Source organism: Protopterus annectens, chromosome 2.part1 (genome assembly GCF_019279795.1).
Source record: "Protopterus annectens isolate FY-2018-M chromosome 2.part1, PAN1.0, whole genome shotgun sequence".
NCBI classification, from domain to species: Eukaryota; Metazoa; Chordata; order Ceratodontiformes; family Protopteridae; genus Protopterus; species Protopterus annectens.
In genome coordinates this window covers 1,378,653,925-1,378,675,905 of record NC_056729.1, presented here as the reverse complement: position 1 = coordinate 1,378,675,905, position 21,981 = coordinate 1,378,653,925, and the positions used below count along the sequence as shown (strand labels likewise).

The following is a 21,981-nucleotide window of genomic DNA, read 5'->3' as shown; positions in this document are numbered from 1 at the left end:
TTCCACCTATCTATGCTACCTGATCCACTTTACTTTCTTCCTCCTTCTAACTCCCTTTTCTTTGCCGCTGTGTTTCAGGTTACTCATTTAAAAGATATTTTATATTATATCCATACCCTTCCCTTCCTTTTCTTGATAACATTACATCCTCATTATCTTTCTCAAGGCTAATGTGCTATTTTTCAACACCTATTTCCAGATCCTTTTGCAACTCCTTCCACTTCTTTGCTTTGTATAAGCTCCAGTCATTATTTGCCTTTAAAAGATGCACTATTCCCATGTGATTTCCTTCCATATGTTATTTTCATACCTGCATTTCTAAATCCTTGTTTCTTGCTCTGCACACCTGCAGCACATAACTTCCTCCATTTTCCTTCCTTCTTTTCATTTTGCAGTACCACTTGTGAATTATTATCATCTGCTGCGACCACATGAACATCAATCTGAAAATTCATTTGCAGAGTTCTAAACTTTTCTTACACTCCTGTTTCTCATTTTCCTTCATTTTCTCTTCAAGTTTTTTTAAATCTCTCCTTATTTTATTCTTCATGCAGCACTTTCTTATATATCATTTGCTCCTTTCTGGATCCTCAAGGTCGTATTCTATTTAAATGCTCCTTTTCTGAGGCAAGTTTAGTGCAGTCTACGGCAGTGTTAGTAGTCCAAAAATAGTGCACACTCACCTTTGGAGCAGAAGGCTGTTGGTTCTATTCCCACACCAGTTAGTTGGATCCGTTTTCCAATGCTGATACTGCAGTGCATAATGGGGGTGCTGCATTCCTGAGTGTGCTGTTCTTTGGATGACATCATAAACCAGGGCCACATCTGCCTTAGTTGTTGGTAGCTCAGGTGAATGCAAAAGATTCCATGGGACTCAGCAAAAAGGGTAGGGGAAGTTTCCTAACAAAATTTCCTGTAGTCAGTAAGTCTCTCCTGAAAAGAGACTCAGTGGGTGTAGTGGGACTAATCCAATCAACAAAGTGTAAATAAATAAACATATAGCCCCTATCAGAGCAGTGTCATATTCTTTTTCTAATGGAATGAATGTCAGATTGTCTAAACATTCTGTGAACCATTGTTTCTGCACTTCACCGCCCACCTCATCTTCTATTTCAATCAATTTCCTTTCCTTATCTGCCCCATCCTCCACTTCTCATTTGTTCCCACCTTTTCCTAGTATCCCTCCCAATTTTCCATTACTGCTAATCCTAACTCTTCTAACTCAGTTTCTCCTTACTGGCTTAACTTTTTCATTATTAGTTCATTTTCAGTATACGTTTATTTAAATCTGGCAGCTTAGGTTACAAACCTCTTTTTAAACCACCAAGAACAAAATCATTTTAAATATACAACACTATTAAAACAAATGTACATACAATGATTAAAAAGGCACAGATATAGTCATGAATAGAAATGTTCTTACTACATTAAAAAAATCTGTTCTCTCCTAAGCCTCTGGTTAGCATGAAATGCTATATGACATATATGCCCACCCCTGGTATCCCTATCCTCCCTGTTGCCTATTCTTTCACATTATTTCCTAGCCCATACATAGTTAACCTTTCCATTGTTCATGTAAATATAGCACAGACTTTCTGAATCTTATCTATTACTCTGTTTTCCATTTACATAGGTTATGTTTCACTAGATGAGTAATCATTAATTCCGCCATTATCCTCAGTCTATAAATCCTACTCAACAAAGTCCCAAATCTCCCTGTAAACTCCTTTAGGGCTCATTCCTTAGTTTTGTCAGGTTCGTTTTGACTGCTTCATCACAATTCTACATAGTTTTAATACTTTACACTTCTCTCTAATCCTTTTGTCCACCCCAAACCTTTCCAAGTCTGTCTTCTTTTTAATGCACTCCAAACTGGACTCTGAATACTTGGCAGGTTCTTCCATTACTGTTCCTAATGCTCACACCACCTAGATATATAGCAGAACACTATCATCTATGAATAAATTAAACTATGCTAGGTGACATCTTTAGCCTCCTTGTGGACATAATGTCTTGTTTTCTTAATTATTATTTCCATGGCAATTAGAAATGGGCCCACGGCAGAGGCCAACTTTGTCTTGCTCCCTTTTGTACCTTCATCTGTCTTTATTGCAGCCCATTCATCATTATCTCAGTTTCCTTGTTCATACAGATGGCCTCTTTTCAATTCCTAAATCTTTATCCAAACCCCCATTTCTAATAACACTTTTCAAAAGAATGACCACTTAACAGAAATGAATGACTTTTCCTGCCAATACCTCCATGTTATCCCACCCCTTCTATTATATTTTTCTGTTATTGTCAGTTCTATCAATTTCTGTAGCTTGTCTTCTCTGCTTTCAGTTCTCTTCTTTTAGGAATGTAATTTCTGTATCCCCCCCATGAGTGTCTCTTTCTTGCTTTGGTTCATAGTTATTCATTATCCACTCATCATTTTCTTAGTTTTGCAGATTGTCAATCCTTTTAATGTTTGCTCGGTCTATTAATAAATATTTTTGAATGTCATTTCATCCTCAGGTGTGTACTTTTCTTTTTATTCCCCTGTCCTTTATGAGGTCTTATAGGCTATATTCCTTCTTTACTTTCTTGCCCCTCCTCTTTTCCTCTTTTCTCATTTTCTTTATCTTGCAATTTGTGATTGAAACCGATGACCTTTTTTTGGCCATGAGCTAAATGTATGACTTGCCATTCTTTCTTAATTATCTTGCACTCCATCAACATGACTTCACTTCACATCTGTTTTGGGCTATATAATTAAAATGTGTATCAAACGTGCTGCAAAATTCAAAATAAAGCCTTTTTGCAACCCCCCTTCAAAGCCATAGCTACCTATTGTGGTGCTCTCTGCGAATCCCCAGTCTAGTTACACCCCTCAACTTTAAAGATGAGAAGCCAAATAAAAGGTCCTCTTGTACCTGAAGGCCAAAAAAAAAGGTTCTCTGGCACTTGAGGACAGAAAAAAAGCTCTTTCTTGTATGCACAATGTCCTTGCTACATCGTATCCCACAAGCAGAGCACTGAAACACTTCAGTCCTGACTGCAAATGCACTAGCAGCATGTAGTTCTGAATGTTTGTAGTGCACTGCCAATTCACTGAGGTTTTTCTGACTGTTCCCCCAATACCTTGCACCTGAGGTGGCTGTCCCCTTCATCCCACCTCACCCTAGTTACACCTCTGTCCATCTGCACCCCTACACCTCCTGACATTTATGCACTCCAGCTCCTTAAAAACCTACTGATTCACACTTTGACCAAAGAAATGTTCAGCAACTCAATCTGCTTCCATATATGTGTACAGACACACACACACACACACATATATATATATATATATATATATATATATATATATATATATATAAACATATACACATATGTACAGAAACATCACCATGTTTATTTATAAAAGACTGCATGCTTTTATCAAAACAAAAGCCAATACAGTTTTGATTTAGATGACAAAATAGATCTGAGTTATATTATAGGTGATATTATGGACACTTATTGCATGCCACCAAAAATGGAAGTCATAAATCCACTGTGCTCTCTAATGGAGAGTGAATACTATGTTCATAGGTTCATAGGTTCATACAAGGCTATCTGCCCAAGGGCATTTATAAGCCTAGCCCATAGTTATGTGGCTTTCGCGTTTCTTTTTATAAAAAACTATGCCTATCATTTTTCTGTGCCTAGTGACACTGAAGTAATCCCTGGGGTATATATATCTCCCATCCATTGGTCAAGATTCCTCTTGAACAAGGCCAGCGAGTGCTCTGCCCCCTCACATGTACCGGATTTGTTCCACAGCATAGGAGTCTCTGGGTGATGAATCTGTCCCTCCAGCACGTTCTATTTATAACCGTGTCAAGGTTTAAGCCTCCCCCCTTGTGGTTCTGAGGGATCTAGATTTTTGAGGTGAAGCATATTCATCAAATCTGGGTTTGACATGGCCCTTATATGTCAGGCACAGTCACCTCTGGAGCAAGCGGTATGAGACTGAATAGAGCTGGAGTTCTTTCAGTTGGGCAGCATAAGACATATTTTGAGACCCTTTATCCTTTTGGTGAGGAACTTTGGGACCTTTCAAGCTGCAGCAGGTGTCTGGTCAGATACATTCCAAACGGGCATTGTACTCAATCATAGGTCTAATGAGTGATGAGTACAGGGGACAATGACCTCCCTTGATCTAGATGTGAATCCCTTCATGATCAGGTTATAGAAGGTTTTCCTAACTACTTTAGCAACATGAGTGTCAAACGGGCTACTGTCAACTTGGGTCCCCAGATCCCTGATGACTTTTCTGTGCTCAGTGGATTGCCACCTATATGGTAGCTAGGGGTAACCTTGTTTTTCCTGACTATGCATTTTTGGCGTTTAACTCAGCCATGGCTCTGGCACCAGTTATCCGTTTCTGTGAGGCCCTTCTGGAGGATATCTGTGTCAGATGTGTTTTCGTCATCTGCAAACTTTGTCAGCCATAACCTCCTGTGTTTGCTTGTACTTCAGAAAAGTAGATGCCGAACAAGAGTGACCCAGGACTGAGCCCTGTGGGACACCACTTGTGACAGGCTTTGAGTCTGACATGGCTCCAGCAACTCGACCCTGTGGGTTCTGTCACTTAGCCAGTTTGCAACCCATCTTGTGATGTATGGGTTTACATTCAAGCTGATGAGTTTTCGATGATACCTGAGTGGGGTATTGGGCCTTTGCCAGGTAGGCTGTATGGACTGCCTCCTCATCAATGGCCTTGGTGACTGTCTCAAAAGTCAACCAAGTTTAAGAGGCAGGATCTGCCTTTGACAAAGCCAAACTGGGTTGGATCCAAAGTCTGCAAGTTCCCTATGTCTTTATTTATGAGTTCCATTATGATCCTCTCCATGGCTTTGCAGATAAGGCTTGTCAAGCTAATGGGGGTAATTTCCAGGGTCTGTGGTGGCAACGCCTGAAGTGGGACCCTGAGGTGAGGCTAAGATTAAACAGCTGTCCTAACTGTGGGTTTAATTCCTCGTTGAGTTCATGAAGCACACAGCCGGGGACACCATCCGTCCCATGGATGCTGTGTTTTTGCCTTAGTGATGGCAGTTCTCACCTGGGCGTTGGAGATGTTTGGGGCTACAATCCTCTGGAATAGATATCTCTCCTTTTTGCACTGAACCTGTCAGCCAGTAGCAATGTGTAGGTTCAGTAATTTTCACATCATTTTGAACTAATTCTGAGCATATCTGGGAGTTTCCTCCTAGGTTTCTAACATAGCTAAAGAAGGCCTTATGATTGTCTTTAGAGTCCTTGGCGATTTTTCTCTCAAAATTTGCCTTGGATGATTTTATGAGAGCTCTTAGTTTTTTACTTGTAATGATCAAAGGTGTCTTACCTTTCAAGGATTTTGCTCTATCTTGTAGTAGCTTCCTCCTTTTGTTGTAGAGCTTGTTTATGGCTGGGGTCCACCAGACTGGACGCTTGCCTTTGGTACAGAGAGTCTTAGTTTTGTTTGGGATTGCCTGATCCATGCAGTCCTGTAGGTGCTGGTAGAAGGCATTTGTAAGTGATTCAGCGGTTTGAGTAATGTTTACCACTGGCTCAGGGGCTTTAAAGGAGACCACACTAGTTTTTAGAAGTGTGAAATCGGCTTTTGAGAAGTTTTGCACTGTGGTCTTTTTGTTTCAGGTGATGAGGACCTCCAGAGATTAGTTTATGATCTGATCTCACCAGTGAGGGGTTTTCTCCTCTTGTGGGATGGTGACTAGTTGTTCCATGGCATTTGAGTTTATGAACTCCAGGAATCTTTGGGTTAGAGTGTTCGGGCTTGAGTAGTGTTCCCAGTCTATATTAGGGTAGTTGAAGTCACCTAGTATGATGGTGTTTGGAGATACATTTATCCCTCCAATGTTTTCAGGAAGGCCATGTGAGGTTCCTGAGTTTGAGAGGGTGGCCTGTAACATGCTACAAATTGCAGAGCAGTCTTGCCTATGGTTAATTGCACCTGGATGGTCTCCGCAACCTTGAGGTGTGGGTGTCCTTTATGAATATGGACACCCTGGTGTTGTCCGGATTTTGGGGCCGAATGCATGATATGAGGTGAAACCTGTTAGTGCTGGGGTACTCCAGGAGCCTTGAACCAGGTTTCTGTCACAGCACAGACATCGATGTTCTCCATATTGAGAAGGGCCTCGAGTGAGACTTGGCATTGAGCAGCATTACCCTTAGTTTTTTTCCTTTTGGTGTTCTAGGGTGGTAGGTTTAGAATTTGAGCCTTGCCTAAAAAAAACTACGGGGTGGCAAGAGCCTATCCGAAGCCCAGGGTGACAGGTGCAAGTGGCTTGTCCAGCATGTCATCCCAGGCAGACAGACATTGTATCCCCTTTGAATGACACCAGAATTTAAGCCAATTAAAGCTGATCATCTTATCACTGTATTGTGGCATCATTCTAGGTGAAGGTAGGATACTGCTCAAGGTCAGGGTCATACCTGCCTGGGCTACATAATCAGAGAGCTCCCTGTCCCTTTCATGTAGTCCTCAGGTCATTGACACCAGCGTGGACAATGACTGAGTCGTGCTGTTGAGAGACCTGAGTGCTTGGATTCTAGCGCCCCGACAGGCAGCTTACTGTGACCTCCTCCCTTCAGTCTGGTGTGGCGGGGGGTAGTGTCTGACTATGGAATCACCAATGACAAGTGTGTCTGGCATTTTGTTTGGCCTTAAGGGCTGTGACTGTTTGACACTCTGACTGTGTGGTCTATGTGTTGCATGTGTTGGGTCGTGAGGTGGTAGTTGTTTGGGTGTCTGCTTTGGTGGCCTCTGCTGTTTTGGTAAATTTTGATCAGAGCCTCCGAGTATGTCTTAGTGTGAGTATGAGTTGTGATGGTACCATGTGTGACTGGGTATGTATTGTGTGTGGTTACCTTCCTCCTGTCTGGTCTTGCCAGTCCTATGTTGAGAGAGCTCAGCCTCCAGTTTGGCATGTATTTGTGTTTGTGGGAGAAGGAGATCACCAGTTGAGCTGGAGAGGACACTAGCAACTGATCCCTCGACATACTAGAAGTAGTAGATAAAGAGACTTTCAAAGGACTCGAAGTGGGTTTTAGGCTGGTGGAGTACTATCTATAATAAGAGTGCTTTATCAAGGTGCAAGTACTCGTAAGTGCGTGTGCTAGGCTTTTTAGAGATGAGAATAGGGAATGGGAATCAAGAGATGAACTTTTCAGTTATAGGATATGCTGGTTAGATCAGCAGTACAGCTCGAGAGGGTAAGTCTAAGGGAAAATTTGAAGAGTGGAATTTAGATGGCCGAATAGTTTAACCTTGTTTAACCGCCGCTGCTCATGTGCAACAGTGGCAACTCGGGCTGTGACCAATGGACTACTAGTTTCTGGCTGAAACTTCACCAAATCGGACAAAAAGTCAGCCAGTGCTTCCCACTCCCACTGGTAAACAAAAAGAAACTTCCCCTCCTAATAAGGCAATGGATCAGTAACAGGAACTAAAAACAAAGCCCAGGGATCAGCAACTCTGAAACTGGACTACTCTAGTTCAGTAAAAACAAGAGATTTTTTTGTTTTATTACAGAAAACAGACAGTAAATGCTATAAAACTTTAGTGTGTAGCCTACAGAAACAATTTGCAACAATTAGTAACTTAAAGTGCAATAAACAGTGTAAAATGCAGAAATCACTTAAAGTAGCAGTAAAACAGGAAAGTGGGAAAGCCACAAAAAATACTTATATCTGGTAGAAAGTCACTCTTTTAGCTCTCTGCTGTTACTTGGTAGACTGTCACTATGAAGCTGTACATTACAGGACCCAGCAATTACTGTCATTGATTCTGCTCTAAGTTGTTTCCAGTTTTTACTAACTAGGCAAAATTTGTACTACCTGGCTATTTTTGAGTAAAGTAAAAAAAAAGCTAATTTGGAAAAAAAACTCCATGGATTGATTTGCCAGATTCTAGTGGTGCTAGGATTATTTGGAGGCATTTTTACCATATACTACTTCAGTTCTTTGTTTTGTTTCATTCTTCCAGGCAAAAGAATCAGCTTCTTGAATTTTAGAAATGCTTTGTTATTATTATTGTTTTTTTTTTGATTTTACCATTTCAAAGACTGAAATATGGAAAAATCGAACACATCATTTTTACATTACATATTCATATGAGAGAACAGCTTATATCTCTAGCAGGCAAAACTAATTCTCCCCCAAAGTGGACGAGTCTAAGTGTGGAAGTGTCAAACTAAACAAGCAGAAAATGAAAGGAGATATTTCTGGAACAGAAATGCCCTCTTCAAGTGCTGAAAAAAAACCCAGAAAGATTTATACAAGAGTAAGTTTATTCGGATGCAGGAGGATGATAAAGACTAGACAAGAAAACCTTCCAGCTAGGTTAAAAAAATACGTCTGGATAAAAGGCTTGCTGCATGCCAGATTTCATCCATCAGATCTGGTGATAAGTTAGAAAAAGCAGTAAGTCATAAAGGTGAATCCTTGACTAAGGAGAACAGGTGAAGTCTTAAGTGTAAGAAAAGAAGAAAAGGCTGAGGAAGATCATATAAAACAGGGGGCCTATAGCTAGGCGTCTGCATAAAAGCTTAGGTAAAATAAACATTAAAATGTTTCAGAGAAAAGGGATAGACAATACTTGAGGAAAAAGGGAAATAACGTTAAATAAGGTTTGAAAAGAAAAGTTAAGCTACATGAAAATATAGCTTACTTGATTCACAAGGTAATAGAATTTAGACTGCTAAGGCAGCCCAATGAAATGCAAAATAAGACATGGAGGAAGAAACTAGGATATATATATATATATATATATATATATATATATATATATATATATATATATATTTCACCATACCTAAACATGCTTACAAAGTTATCCAACAATCCAAGTATCCAAAAATTCACTACGTATAATGTCTGCACATAAAAGGATACATTCAGGCATGCATGCATATACACATAAAATATATAACCATTTGTAAAATTATGAATATGGGAAGGGGTAGAATGAATGCATATAAAGGTCTTTCTGTAAAAATGTACATCTGTATTACTGCATATATACATTTAGATATGTACAAACATACACAAATGATTACCATGTATACAAGGATATCTGTAAAAAGAATGCAGAAACTTTGAAGGGGTTAGCTGTCTCCTAAAGTGAACAGGATGGCATCCCAAGATTGGATAGATAAGTGAGGAACAGCAACATCAGCTTTTTCTTGTTATTTCCGAAATTTGGAGTGTTTCCAGATATCCAACAGAGAGCAAAATCTGCCAAACACTGGTCTAAGGAAGGAGAGTGGTCAAGCATTTAAAAGGCAGGTTCTGATTAAGGGAAGGGGAACACTGCTGATCTCACAGAAAGTTTTGTCTTAGCAGCATTACTTCATATATAGACTACTACGGGGAAACCCCCTTGACTGTACCTTACCGGGCCTGTGTGATAAAAGAGGAGGAAGAATGATCCCATTAGCTGAAATAAAGAAAAAAGAATATTGACAAAGATTATGCTGAACAGGTCCTAAATAGCTGTCAGGCTAATAGTAATGCAAAACTGTCATGCCTGAAGAGTAAATGAGTCCATAAGAGAGAAAAGCCAGCATCTGGAGACATGAAAGAGAAAGGGAGTGAGGCACCAGATTATAATATTAATAATGTATACCTTATTACTGGCTGAGTGAGGAAAATATTGGCCTCATATCCATAATCTAAGAATGCATGCCTTGCTGCTAAGAATTGAATTAAGACTGCAGTAAGGAAACCTCTTAGTAACCCCTCGAGCTAATATAGAAACAATAACTCACCTTTGTGAAGCAGACATTTCAAAAATAATTAGAGAGAGAGAGAGAATGAGAGAGAGAAAAACAAAGAGGAAGAGAGAAGAAGAAAAAGTATATCCTGGTAGCAAAATGAAGGAAGACAAGAAAGGCAGGTATAAATAAAAGTATACTCCAAAGAAAGACAGGGCCATGATAAAATAATGCAGATTTGTGCTGAACTCGTCATTAATTTTACTACATATATAGAATTTGTGGATATAGCAAACCTGCTGGTTAACAGATTCATTGAAAACTTCACTCCCCTGTCCCTGCCACATATACTCCTAAGCATCCCTAACACCTCTCCCCTACCTAGTATCTCCGAGGAGCAGGTCTTAAATGCCCTCTCCAAGGCCATAAACACAGCCTCTATGGGACCAGACAACATCCCAGGCTGTGTTCTACATGGGTTAAAACAGGAATTAGCATCACCACTGAGCACACTTTTCAATCTCAGCCTAAGCACTGGCTTCATCCCAGCAGAATGGAAAACAGCTACCATCATCCCTTTGCACAAAGGGGGTGGATCCATAGACCCCGGGAACTATAGACCCACTAGCCTGAACAGCCTTATCTGCAAGGCCATAGAACAAATCATCATGGACCTTATTAAGGAAGATATAGGAAATCTCCAAACACTTGACCACACCCAGTTTGGCTTTGTCAAGGGGAGAGCATGCCTGTTAAACATGGTGGACATCTTCAAAACAGTCACCCAAGCCCTAGACAAGAGCAAATCTGTGCATCTGGCTTTCCTCGACTTAGCCAAGGCCTTTGACACAATCCTCCACTCAGTCATCATTGATAAACTTACACAGCTGGGTATCAACCCATATATTGTCAGGTGGGTTGCAAACTGGCTCACTGATAGAATTCATATGGTCAAAATAAGGGACGACTCCACCTCCTCCAGCAGACCCATAACCACTGGTGTTTTACAGGGATTGGTTCTGGGAACCCTACTGTTCAGAAACTACTTTTCTGAAGTACAGGTTAAAACAAAGGAATGTGGCTGACAAAGTTTGCTGATGACTTCAAACTGGGAGCAGTCATTGAAACCCCTAGTGATGTCAACATCCTGCAAGAAGGTCTTATGCAGACTAACGACTGGTGTCAAAGTCATGGTCTTAAACTTGAAGCAAAAAAATGCATTATTATCCCTTTCAGCAGGGGTGATGTTCCTGCAAACTACCACATCAATAACAATACCCTAAGCACACAGTTAGCGGTGAGACAGCTGGACACACAGGTCAACAGAAACCTTAACTTCTCACACACACCTTATCTCTACCCTCCTCTATGCCTCACCTATCTATACCAAAATATGCAAGAGTAGCCTGAATAAACTGGCATCCTCCTACAACAATATAGCCAGATTTGCAGCAGGATCCTCCTATAGAACTCATCATTGTATCAACTTGAATAAACTCGGATGGCTAGAACTGCCAAATCTAATACTTTTCAGCCAACTAACAGTAGCCCATAAGATCCTGTATCTACCTCAGAATACACCCATACTCACATCCCTAGTCATCCCCTATAACAATCTCAAAACCTTGCGCTCATCTAACAAACTACTTGTACAAATATCCAAATCCAACAATTCAGCTGGTGACACCCTGTTCTCTAATACAGTAGGCAAGGCCTGGAACAACCTTCCAAATCAGCTAACCTCACTATCCTCTGTTAACCTATTTAAAAGCAAGCTCAAACACTACCTCAAATCACACTGGCTATGCCCCTGTGATAACCCAGACTAAACACCATACCCCCTTCAAGACTCCCATGATTCCCAGCCTCTTTTGAATGTTACCTTGTGTTAACTCTGTAATAGCAGTGCGCTTGACCTTACTGAGGATTCTTTCCTCATATAAATATGTATATACTGTGGTATTTCCTAATAGCAATGCGCTTGACCTTTCTGAGGATTCTTTCCTCATGTAAATATGTATATACTGTGGTATTTCCTAGCAGGTTTATCACACCTCAACTCTGGTGAGACTAAATATGATTATTGTATCCCGCTATTTCCTTTTGTACACTCTATCCATTCAAACTAGTGTTTATCTTCTGACTTCTTGTGTGACCAAAGTAAATACAGCATCTTAGTTATAATTTCCACTATTATTTCAAACTATTATGATACAGAGCTCTTTTTTACATCAAGCTTTTGTTCCTACTGGATACAGAATATAAAATTCCTACTCATGTAAGATATCATAAAAGTTTTGTAATGTACCAATGTCTACTTGAAATACATGTCTTGTCCTGTTTTGCTAATGTTATTGTATTGTGAAGCTTTTCTCCCCAGGCCTCCACTGAAAATGGACATATATCCAGCTGGACTAGCCCGGTCAACAAATGTAAAATAAAATAAAATAAATAAATAAACTTCGATCACCATGAATCCACAGTGGTAAGAAGGGCATTTTTTATTGCTCATCTCTTAAGTAATAGCATTGTCTCCAGAAAAAAAGAGGTTATAACCCCCCGATATTTTTCCCTCATTAGGTCAATTAAAAGAGTACAACACTCCCTTTGGTATGTTCCTTTCCAAACACCTGCAGCAATTGGAAAGACCACAAAGGTTCCTTACAAAGAAAATTCAAGGTCTTCAAGTTCTGTCTTACGTGGACAGACTGAAATCATTGTCACTTTACTCTGTGTCATGCAGACTGCTCAGAGGCAACCTGTGCCTTGCATATAGAGCAATCTCTGACCCAGCTTTAATGGAAATGCTGCACATTCATAAGTGAAATGGCACATAGGTCACTCGCTCTAAGGACCTTAACCTGGTATGTGACATCAACAGAACTTGCTGGAGAGACAGATTTGACTAACACAGATTGTCCCACCTTTGGAACAGGCTTCCTATTCATGTTCAACAAAGCCCCTCATTGGCCCTATTTAATCATAATTTGGATGACTGGATGGGTAACCGGAAATTTACCCTAGAGGTTCCACCTGTGTCCCTCTTGGACAGGAGCAATAGGTGCTAATTTTAGTGTATGCTTGAACCAGACACCTTGGAAACACAGGTTGAACTTGGCTAGGCTTGTAAGGGCCCTGGGGCCATTAGCCTAGTAACCTCCTATGATTCTATGATCCTATGAACAATTGACTGTAGGTTCTGAGAAAGAGCCTAGGAGGAAAAATGTAAGCGCAAATTATCAGTTTGTTTCTATTTCGACTGTAACACAAGGAGGTGTATTGAAAAATGTTGTGTTATGCCTGAACATAAGTGTGACAGACTGAAGGAGAAATCAAAGGAAGGACAATATGTATGACAATGGCCACTGAAGACAGCTGAGGACAGTCAAAAGGATAGCTGGTAAGGATAAGTAGGAAAGTGTTTTCTTTCTGTAATATATAGCTGAGTTAAAAAGGTCAGCTTGCAAGGGTAAGTAAAGAAGTAGTTGCTTTCTCTAATCTAGGGTATAGTCGATAAAGGGGTTTGATTCCTTCTATAGCTATTTACCTGCTGTGTTACTTTGAGCAAGTTACCTTAATCATACCATACCATACTCCTGGATTACCCCTAAAAATAGACAGTTTTGTCAGGTAAGCTTATCTGGTTTACAAATAAATAAAAATAAAGTACCGAAAGGAATGCCAGCAGCCTTGTTATGGAGCATGAAACATAATAATCAACTATGAACCTTAAATAGGAAGTATCCTACTTTCTTCACAGCTAAATTTTGGAGAAATAAGAACCACGGGAAACTTTCTAGAATGACAAGATTAATGTGCAGATATCTATTCAGAGGGGTAAATGGACTCTACCTACAACATCTGTGGTAAAGAGAATGTGCAAGTCTTCTGGAGGCCAAAAAGAAGAGTCCAGAAAGGAAATTCTGCATAATCTTGTCACATATCATAAACCCCTATAGAAAGAACTAAGGAACACATTTTCACTCTAATAGCAAGGACCATAAGGGGGCACATACTGAGGATTTCAACTGATTACCCTTAAGAGACGGCACTTGGCAAAGCTGTGCTCCAGAGAGCTCCTTAAATTACTATGGAAACACAGTAAGGTGTGGCAGCTGATCTAACAGTAACAGATGAATCCTAAATGTGAGACTAATATGACATGAAACAGTCAATGAGAAAAGGGCGAAGAGAGGGGAAACCAGAGCCAATACCAAATGCCCTAATGATTAAAGGAATTGTATTTATAGACTATGGATGGCCCAGACTGTCTAAGGGTCTTCTTGATTATTCTAGACGCAAACCATAATCTGATGGAATGGTATTGTAAAATCCATAACTGAGGACCACAGATTCATTTGGCTGGTGGAAACAGACATCATCCTAAATTTTTATGAGCCCAAATGAAAGATTGATTAGACAAAAAGGACTCTCCTCAACATCCTGAAAGGGAAAGGGAGAGCAATGGTTCTCCAGTCAAAATAACAAACTAAAATAAAAATATTAGACATGAACAGATCTGCAGGAGCACAAGAAGAGAAAAGAAAAGAAACAAATTACAGACAGTGGTGGAAAGAGCTATGATAGATTAAGATAGTACTCCAAAACCAAATCCAAAAGTAGCCTCGGTCCATTAGTGGACGTAATCGATGCACAAAGGAGTGGGCATTTGGAGATGGGTTTCTTGCTATGAAGGATTATAACAAAAGGGGTAGGACTAAGTAGCCTTGGAAAATTTTTGGTGCCAAATTGTCTAAGTCCTACAGGCCAATAGCTAGAGGAAGATAGACTGTTTCTATCATATCACAACATTTTGATAACATATTTGGATCATCCTTTGGGTGAGATGTTAAACCATGGTCCCATATGTTGGTGGCAGCTCAGGTGAATATAAAAGATCCAATGGCACTTATCAAAAAGAGTAGGGGAAGCGCCTTGATGTCCTAGCCAAAATTCCCCTAGTAGCAGAAATACCACCTCAGATTTCTCCTGAAAAGGGGTCACTAGCCTGGTGAGATTAACGTGGTTAACAAAGGAAAAATCAATAAAAATGAAAATAAAAACAAATAAAATGAAGACATACGTCCAAAATTGTATATAATGAACACACCATAACTGGTGAAATATATAATGCATAATAAGTATAATAAATGAAGTACACACAATATATAACAATAACTAACTAAAATATTGGATAGCCAAGAAGTTCTTCTTCTTTCAGCTTTTCACGGTTAGGGGTTGCCACAGCGGAACTCCGATCTGCTAATGACTGGCAGAAGATTTTTATGGTGCTGAGGTGCCAGCTTGACGCCCAACCTTCAACGAAGGCATGCCCATCCACGCATGTCTTTCAAATGCCACTCGACCGTGGGGAGGAAATGCAGACTCCACACAGACGGCAGTCCAGCCGAGAATTGAATGGGAGAATCTCTTGCTGTGAGGCAACAACGCTACCGCTGCACCACTGCGGAAACTTGGATAGCCAAGAAGTAATGGATGATAAATCAAGTTGAACAAATATGGAAGAAATGGATATGGAAAGCCATGGAAGGAGTGGGGAGGGATACATCTTGAAACCCAAGAAGCAGGTGATTAATATTGGCCTTGCTCTATTATGGACTGCACTTTGAAGACTTGCTGTAAGGTGAATTGATCAGTCCATTTTACAGGTTCATAGGTTGGTACTAGGCTATCGGCCCTAAGGCCTATGCAAGCCTAGCCATAACAATTCCCTGGAAATTTTTTCCCACAATATTTACTTCTCTGGGCCCCGGGGTGAATTTCTTATCTCCCATCCAATCATATAGGTTGTAAAAAAGTATATTATTTTAAATGCATAACACAATTCAGAATATTTGAACAGATTAGATGATTAAACATGAGCAAGTAAAGTCTGAAACATTAAAAGAAAAAACTAAAAAGAACAAATACTCCCAATGTACACAGGACTTGGCTTTAATAAAGTAAAAAAGGAGTAAGCGCTTTCGCAGACATACACTGTCGCTTCGTTAGACTAAAACTTTAAAATGCATCAAATGTTTAAATAGGAGTAGGTAAAACCAATTTGTTCCAATTAATTAATCAAATGATATAACTGATGGATACATTCAAATGAAACACAAATAATTTAAAATATGCACAAATTACAAGAATACAGAGCACATATTACATATACAAATATATAAATAAATACTTTTGTCTAAAAACTAATGTTTAAGCCTTTTAAGTTTCAAAAAAGGTTTCACAGAAAAGGCACCATTTAGCCCTGGAGATTTTTCAGCATCCAACAACAGTATCCATTTCTGTTCAATTGCTTCAACTCTTGTTTCTATATCACCCCCTCATAGACCAGCATTCAATAATTGAATAACAAAAAATTTAAAAATATGTGTTTTATCAGTGGCTATAACATGATTTGCTAAACCGTTATTCAGATTTTGATTGTGGATGTCTCTATTATGTTCTAATATTCTATCTTTCAAAAGTCGATTTGTTTTGCCTACATAAAAAACATGACATACCTGACAAAAGGCAAAATAAACTATATTAGACGTACGGCAGTCTGCATAATGTTTAACATTAATAGTAAATTTCCTAGTGGGGTGTATATATACATAGTTAGAATAGATATAGCGATGCGCCGAACAACTTCTACAAGGGAAGGTTCCCATTCGAGTAGACTCATATATTCTCTTTGCATTGTTGCTATCTTTATTACACAAATGCTGTTTAAGTGACATGTTGTTTCTAAAAGAGAATAAAGGCACATTATCAATTTTATTTGTCAACTCAGGGTTAGTATGTAAAATATGCCATTTTCTTTTAATGACATCACAATATTCAATGATGTCACTAGAAAACTGAAAAATAACTCTGAAGTGATTATTTATATGTACATCTGCCCTTTGAACGATACGTTCATCTATAACTGTATCTTTAAAGTATGGTCTGCATCTATCATTCCTAAGTCTCCATGCTTCAGTTATAGTGGTGTCTATTTCTTTTTCAGAGTAACCCCCCTGCAGAAAATCTTGTTTAAGCTTGAACAAGGCATTATGTGCCTCTGAATTGTAATTATGCAGTCTAAGTACCCTATAGACCTGTCCTTTAAGCACATTACGAGCTATATGCCTAGGACGCATACTATTTCTATGTAGTAATGCATTCTTTCTTGTTGGTTTTTTATATATGCTACTATTGACCTGATTCAAATCAGATTTAATGAGGAGAACATCTAAAAAATCTATTTCATTTGTAGAACATTTATAACTAAATTTAAGATAATTGGTACTCCTTTTCATGAAAGTAATCAATTCCTCAAGTTACATAATATTACCTTTCCAAAGCATAAAGACATCGTCCACAAAACGGACACACCATGCAAGTCTGAAACATTATTTTAACAACACACGATTACATGCAAAATAAAAAAGCTTTACACAATATGGCAGCTTTAACATATTCTGTATTCTGTAATGTGTTAGTCTGGTTGAGGACAGATTAATTCATATTTCACCATTTTGTTTAGGCTTATTCTGGATAAAATTAATATAAATGCATTTGTCATTATCGAGACTAAATCATGATGGAATACAGGCTAGATGTTCTTAATATTCTTAATATGAAATAAATGTCATTGTTGCACTTTTTCCTGTCTAGTAGGATATCAAATATTAGTTACTCATCTCTTTGGTAATAGAATAAATTTATGTTTACCTTTTGCCCTGCAAACTGCACTTGTACATAAGGGTCAACCAAGTCCTTGTTTTCTCCAATAAGTGCTTTTTTCACATTGGCCATGATGCTGGTGTTCATTCTTGGAAGACCTTCAGCTTTGTAGATTTTTACATAAAAACGTGCCCATTGTCTCTCTGATGGAACTCCGTCCGGCAAAAGGAGGTTTCTATGGAGAGCCCAAAGCAATCACAGAATTATCAGATAGAAATCATTTGTCAGCCTCTGTTTTACTATGACATGTAGAGTTTCAGTAAAACTTTCCACAGAAGTCATACAGCAGAATATGTTGCATAACTGACTATGGGTATGAAAGTTTAATAAGATAAGAATCACATATTTGCACTAGCATATACAAGTAATGTCTAAATCATGGTGTAATAAAATGCACATCCTTCTACCTGTACATTTATTCTCTTTCCTTAATTATCACTTAAAGATCTCATCTAGCCTAAGAGAATATTGCTCAAGGATGAAAACTCTGATTGCACTTTGGATTTTTTCCAGTGACAGAAAAGGAGAACACTATACCTCCCTACCTCTTAACTTTCATTGTCATCCACCTTTCTTTAATCAGAGATAGCAGGTCTGACATTTTTCACTGTTCTCTTCATACCAATTTTGGTGGCATCAAAAATAACTTCCACCCTACTTTTTTTTCCTTCTTTTACTAAACTGATATATCATACTCAGCTTGCAGCAAACCTGTTATTCTCTACATCCTAGTACTAATTTGACTTTATCTAACTCTAACTAACATAACTATCACAAATTACTACATTTACATTCTACCTCTCTTTCTGATTTAGACATACTAAGAAGCTTCCTGAATAAATAATCCTAAAGGGCCATCTCCTTAACTTGTACCACATTTAACTACTAACTGCTCTTTCACCGATTCCCCTTTTCTTTGATTCTCACCTTTCCCTTGAAAAGTTTCAAAACACCTGTGCCAATTAAAAAAATTAAAAATAAAAAATCTATTTTGTTTTGGTCAACAAAGTAGTGCTCTGATACACTTTATAACATAAGTCTGGCACACTAGAAACCTTGTTAAAGTGATACAATCAGATTTTCTTTCACTAGTTGAATCATGTCCATCTTCTGTAATATTTTTTTTTACTATTGCCAAAGATTTGACTTTATAGATAATAAAAATTAAAGGCAGTTTATTGTTCTTTATCAAAAAATCTTAATGTCCACATACTACTTATCGTCTCATTTCCTACAGAAACACTATCCAAACTGGGCAATAATTAAAGCCAAACTGGGTGGGCATGTCATTTTCTGCATAGCCTCCATTTACCAACTTTACTTAGTTCCTTTCATAATTTCAGTCATTTTTCAACTGTGTTTCTCAAACCTCAACAGAAATGTCCTGCTGCTAGAATGTCTATAAATAGATTGGTTTGGATATACTCATCCTTGCTAGAACATATTTAAAAAAAAATCAGTTTCTGCCAATTATTTCTTTTCCAGTTCATCTTATTCCACCCAAATATTTCCTGCTACACATCTACTAAAACATCACACAGCTGCCACTTTACAATTTGCCGAATGATTTTTGACAACTTTTTTATTAACGGCCCCTTTAAGAAGCCTATAACTCTGTTTCTCAATCTCATTTGTTAAGTGTTTCAACATAATTTGATTTGTATTACAACCATATGTCTAAATTGATACATACATGCAATTGTATTGTGCTTTGTAGAAGTTTTCTCCCTGGGCTTCAACTGAAAAGGGTCTTTGGCCCAGTCAAACTTTCCTGGTAAACAAATGCAAATAGATAAATAAATAAATAAATACAAAAATAAATAATGTAACTTGAAACCTGCCCTATTCACCCACCTTAATTCCTCTTATACTCTGTTAAATATCCCGGAGATACCGTATTCTACTATTTCTTGCTCTCTAACCAAGAATTATAGGTTCATAGGTAGGTACTAGGCTACCGGCCCTAGGGCCTATACAAGCCTAGCCAAAAAGGTACCCTGGCTTTCGCCACCCAAGAAAATTATTTTCCTGTGCCCCTGTCGAGCAGAGCCACAGAGGTGATCCCAGGGTGAATTTCCTATTTCCCATCCAATCATCAAAATTTTTCTTGAAAAGTGCTAATGAGGAGCTTTGTTTGATATAGATAGGTAGCTTATTCCAGAGTATGGGAAGTCTCTGGGACAGGACTCTATCCCTCCAGCATGTTCTGTTTATTGTGGTGACAAGGTTTAAGTCCCTAGAGCATATATCTCGGGGGGATTGGTATTTCTTTAAGTGGAGCATGTCCAACAGCTCTGGGTTTGACATAGCTTTGTATGTTAGGCAGAGATCGCCTCTGAGTAGGCTATATGCGAAGGAGTAAAGCTGGAGTTTTTTGAGACAGTCTGCGTAGGTCATCTGTTTGAGGCTGGTAATCCTCTTTGTGAGGTATTTCTGCAGCCTTTCCAGTTGTTGTAGATGTCTTGTGAGGGACATACCAAAAGGGGTGGTGTACTCTATAATGGGTCTAATGAGTGAAGAGTAGAGGGGAACAATGACCTCTTTTTTCCTGGATGAGCAACCTTTTGTGATGAGGTGTGCCACATAAATGGATTTCCTGACTACTGTGTCGATGTGATTATCAAAGGAGAGACTACTGTCCACCTGTGACCCAAGGTCTCTTATCACACTTTCGGTGTTAAGTAGACTACCACATATGTGGTAGCTCATGGGTACAGAGTTTTCACCAAAGGGGATGACAATGTACTTTTTGGCATTGAGCGTGAGGCCATGGCTTTGACACCAGGCATCTGTTTCAGTGAGACCCTTTTGTAGGATGTCAACATCATTAGGAGTTTCAAATATGGCTCCGAGTTTGCAGTCATCTGCGAACTTTGTTAGCCAAAGACCTTCTGTGTTAGCCTGTACTTCAGAAAAGTAGATACCAAACAGGAGAGGACCCAGGATTGAACCCTGTGGTACTCCACTTGTCACTGGTCTGAAGTAGGATTTGGAGTCTGCTACTTTCACAGTGTGGGCTCTGTCAGTGAGCCAGTTGGCAACCCATCTTTTGACGTAGGGATTTATACCTAGTTTAGTGAGTTTATCTATAATTTCAGAGTGGGGGATGGTGTCAAAAGCTTTCATGAGATATAGATAGGCTATGTGAATCACCTTACCCTCATTTACGGCTTTGGTGACTGCTTCAAAGAAGTCAATCAGGTGGGGACCAGAGATTGGAGATTATCAATGTCTTTCTTTATAAGTTCCATGATGATACATTCCATGGCCTTACAGACCAGGCTCATTAGGCTAATGGGGAGGTAGTTCCTGGGGTCTGTGGTGGCTCCCCCTTTGTGGATTGGGATAACCATTGCTGTTTGCCATTCAGTGGGTGCAAAGCCTGAGGTGAGGCTATGATTGAATATGGTGCTTAGGTGGAGTGCCAGTTCATTCTGTAGTTCATGTAGAACGCAGCCTGGGATGTTGTCCAGTCCCATGGATGCTGTGTTCTTGGCTTTGGAGAGTGTGTTTTTTACCTGTGCAGCCATGCTTACAGGAACTTTGCATTCTTCCGGTATAGAGATGGGCCCTTTAGGGAGTGGGGGGGGGGGTAAAGTTAGCACTGAACCTATCTGCCAGGATGTTGGCAATATCAGTTGTTTCTGTATATTTAGTGCCATTGTGCTGTAACTCAGCAGATCTGAGTGTTGCTATTAAGATTCTTAACATAGCTTTAGAATGCTTTGTGGTTGTCTTTAGAATCGGTGGTGATTTGTTTTATGAGGGATCTCAGCTTCTTACTGAGGCTGACCACGGAGTTCTTCCAGTCATGGGATTTTACTCTTTTTTGCAACAGTTTCTTTCTTCTGTTGTAGAGTTTGTTTATGGCAGGAGACCACCAGATTGGCTTCCTTTTTTTGGAGGATAACATCTTGGTTCTGTTAGGGATAGCATGATCCATGCACTCGTGTAAGTGCTTATAAAGTGCATTTGTGTAGGATTCAGCAGTTGTACCTCTATTGTCCATCTGCATGGGTGTCGTGAAGTTTGCCACTTCTGTCTTAAGAAGCATGAAGTTGGCTTTGGAGAAATGTTTTACAGTGGTTTCCCTAATGGGGGATGGGGGCGGGATGTGGATGTCTAAGTTGATTAGCTTGTGATCGGATCTGACCAACGAGGAATTGACCTCTGGTGTGGAACACCAGTCTCCCATGTTGGTAATGACCAGGTCTAGTATATTGCTGCCCCTGGTGGGGGTGCAGATAAGTTGATCCAAGGCATTGGAATTTATGAATTCCAGAAAACGTTGAGCAAAAGAGTTGGTACATGAGTAGTTTTCCCAGTTAATGGTGGGGTAGTTGAAATCACCCATTATTAGGGGGTTTGGGTTGTACCCTAATATTTTCCAGTGTATCAAGAAATGAGGAGTGGGAATCCTGGGGCATGGTGGGGGATCTGCAGCAAGTTACAATTTGGATTGTGGTCTTGCTCAGAGTTAGTTGCACTTGGATAATCTCAGATGCAT

The 21,981-nt window shown here is 39.3% G+C and overlaps 1 protein-coding gene across 13 annotated transcripts in view; it reads right to left on the bottom strand.

Annotated features, from left to right (window-relative positions):
- Positions 1-21,981, bottom strand: part of OTOF (otoferlin) — a 2,911,272-nt gene that overhangs the window by 739,730 nt on the left and 2,149,561 nt on the right. For all 13 annotated transcript variants that reach the window (XM_044062838.1, XM_044062837.1, XM_044062844.1 and 10 more), the window contains exon 13: positions 17,463-17,649. In XM_044062838.1, the coding sequence (XP_043918773.1) occupies positions 17,463-17,649 (187 nt within the window). The remainder of the gene's footprint in view (positions 1-17,462; positions 17,650-21,981) is intronic.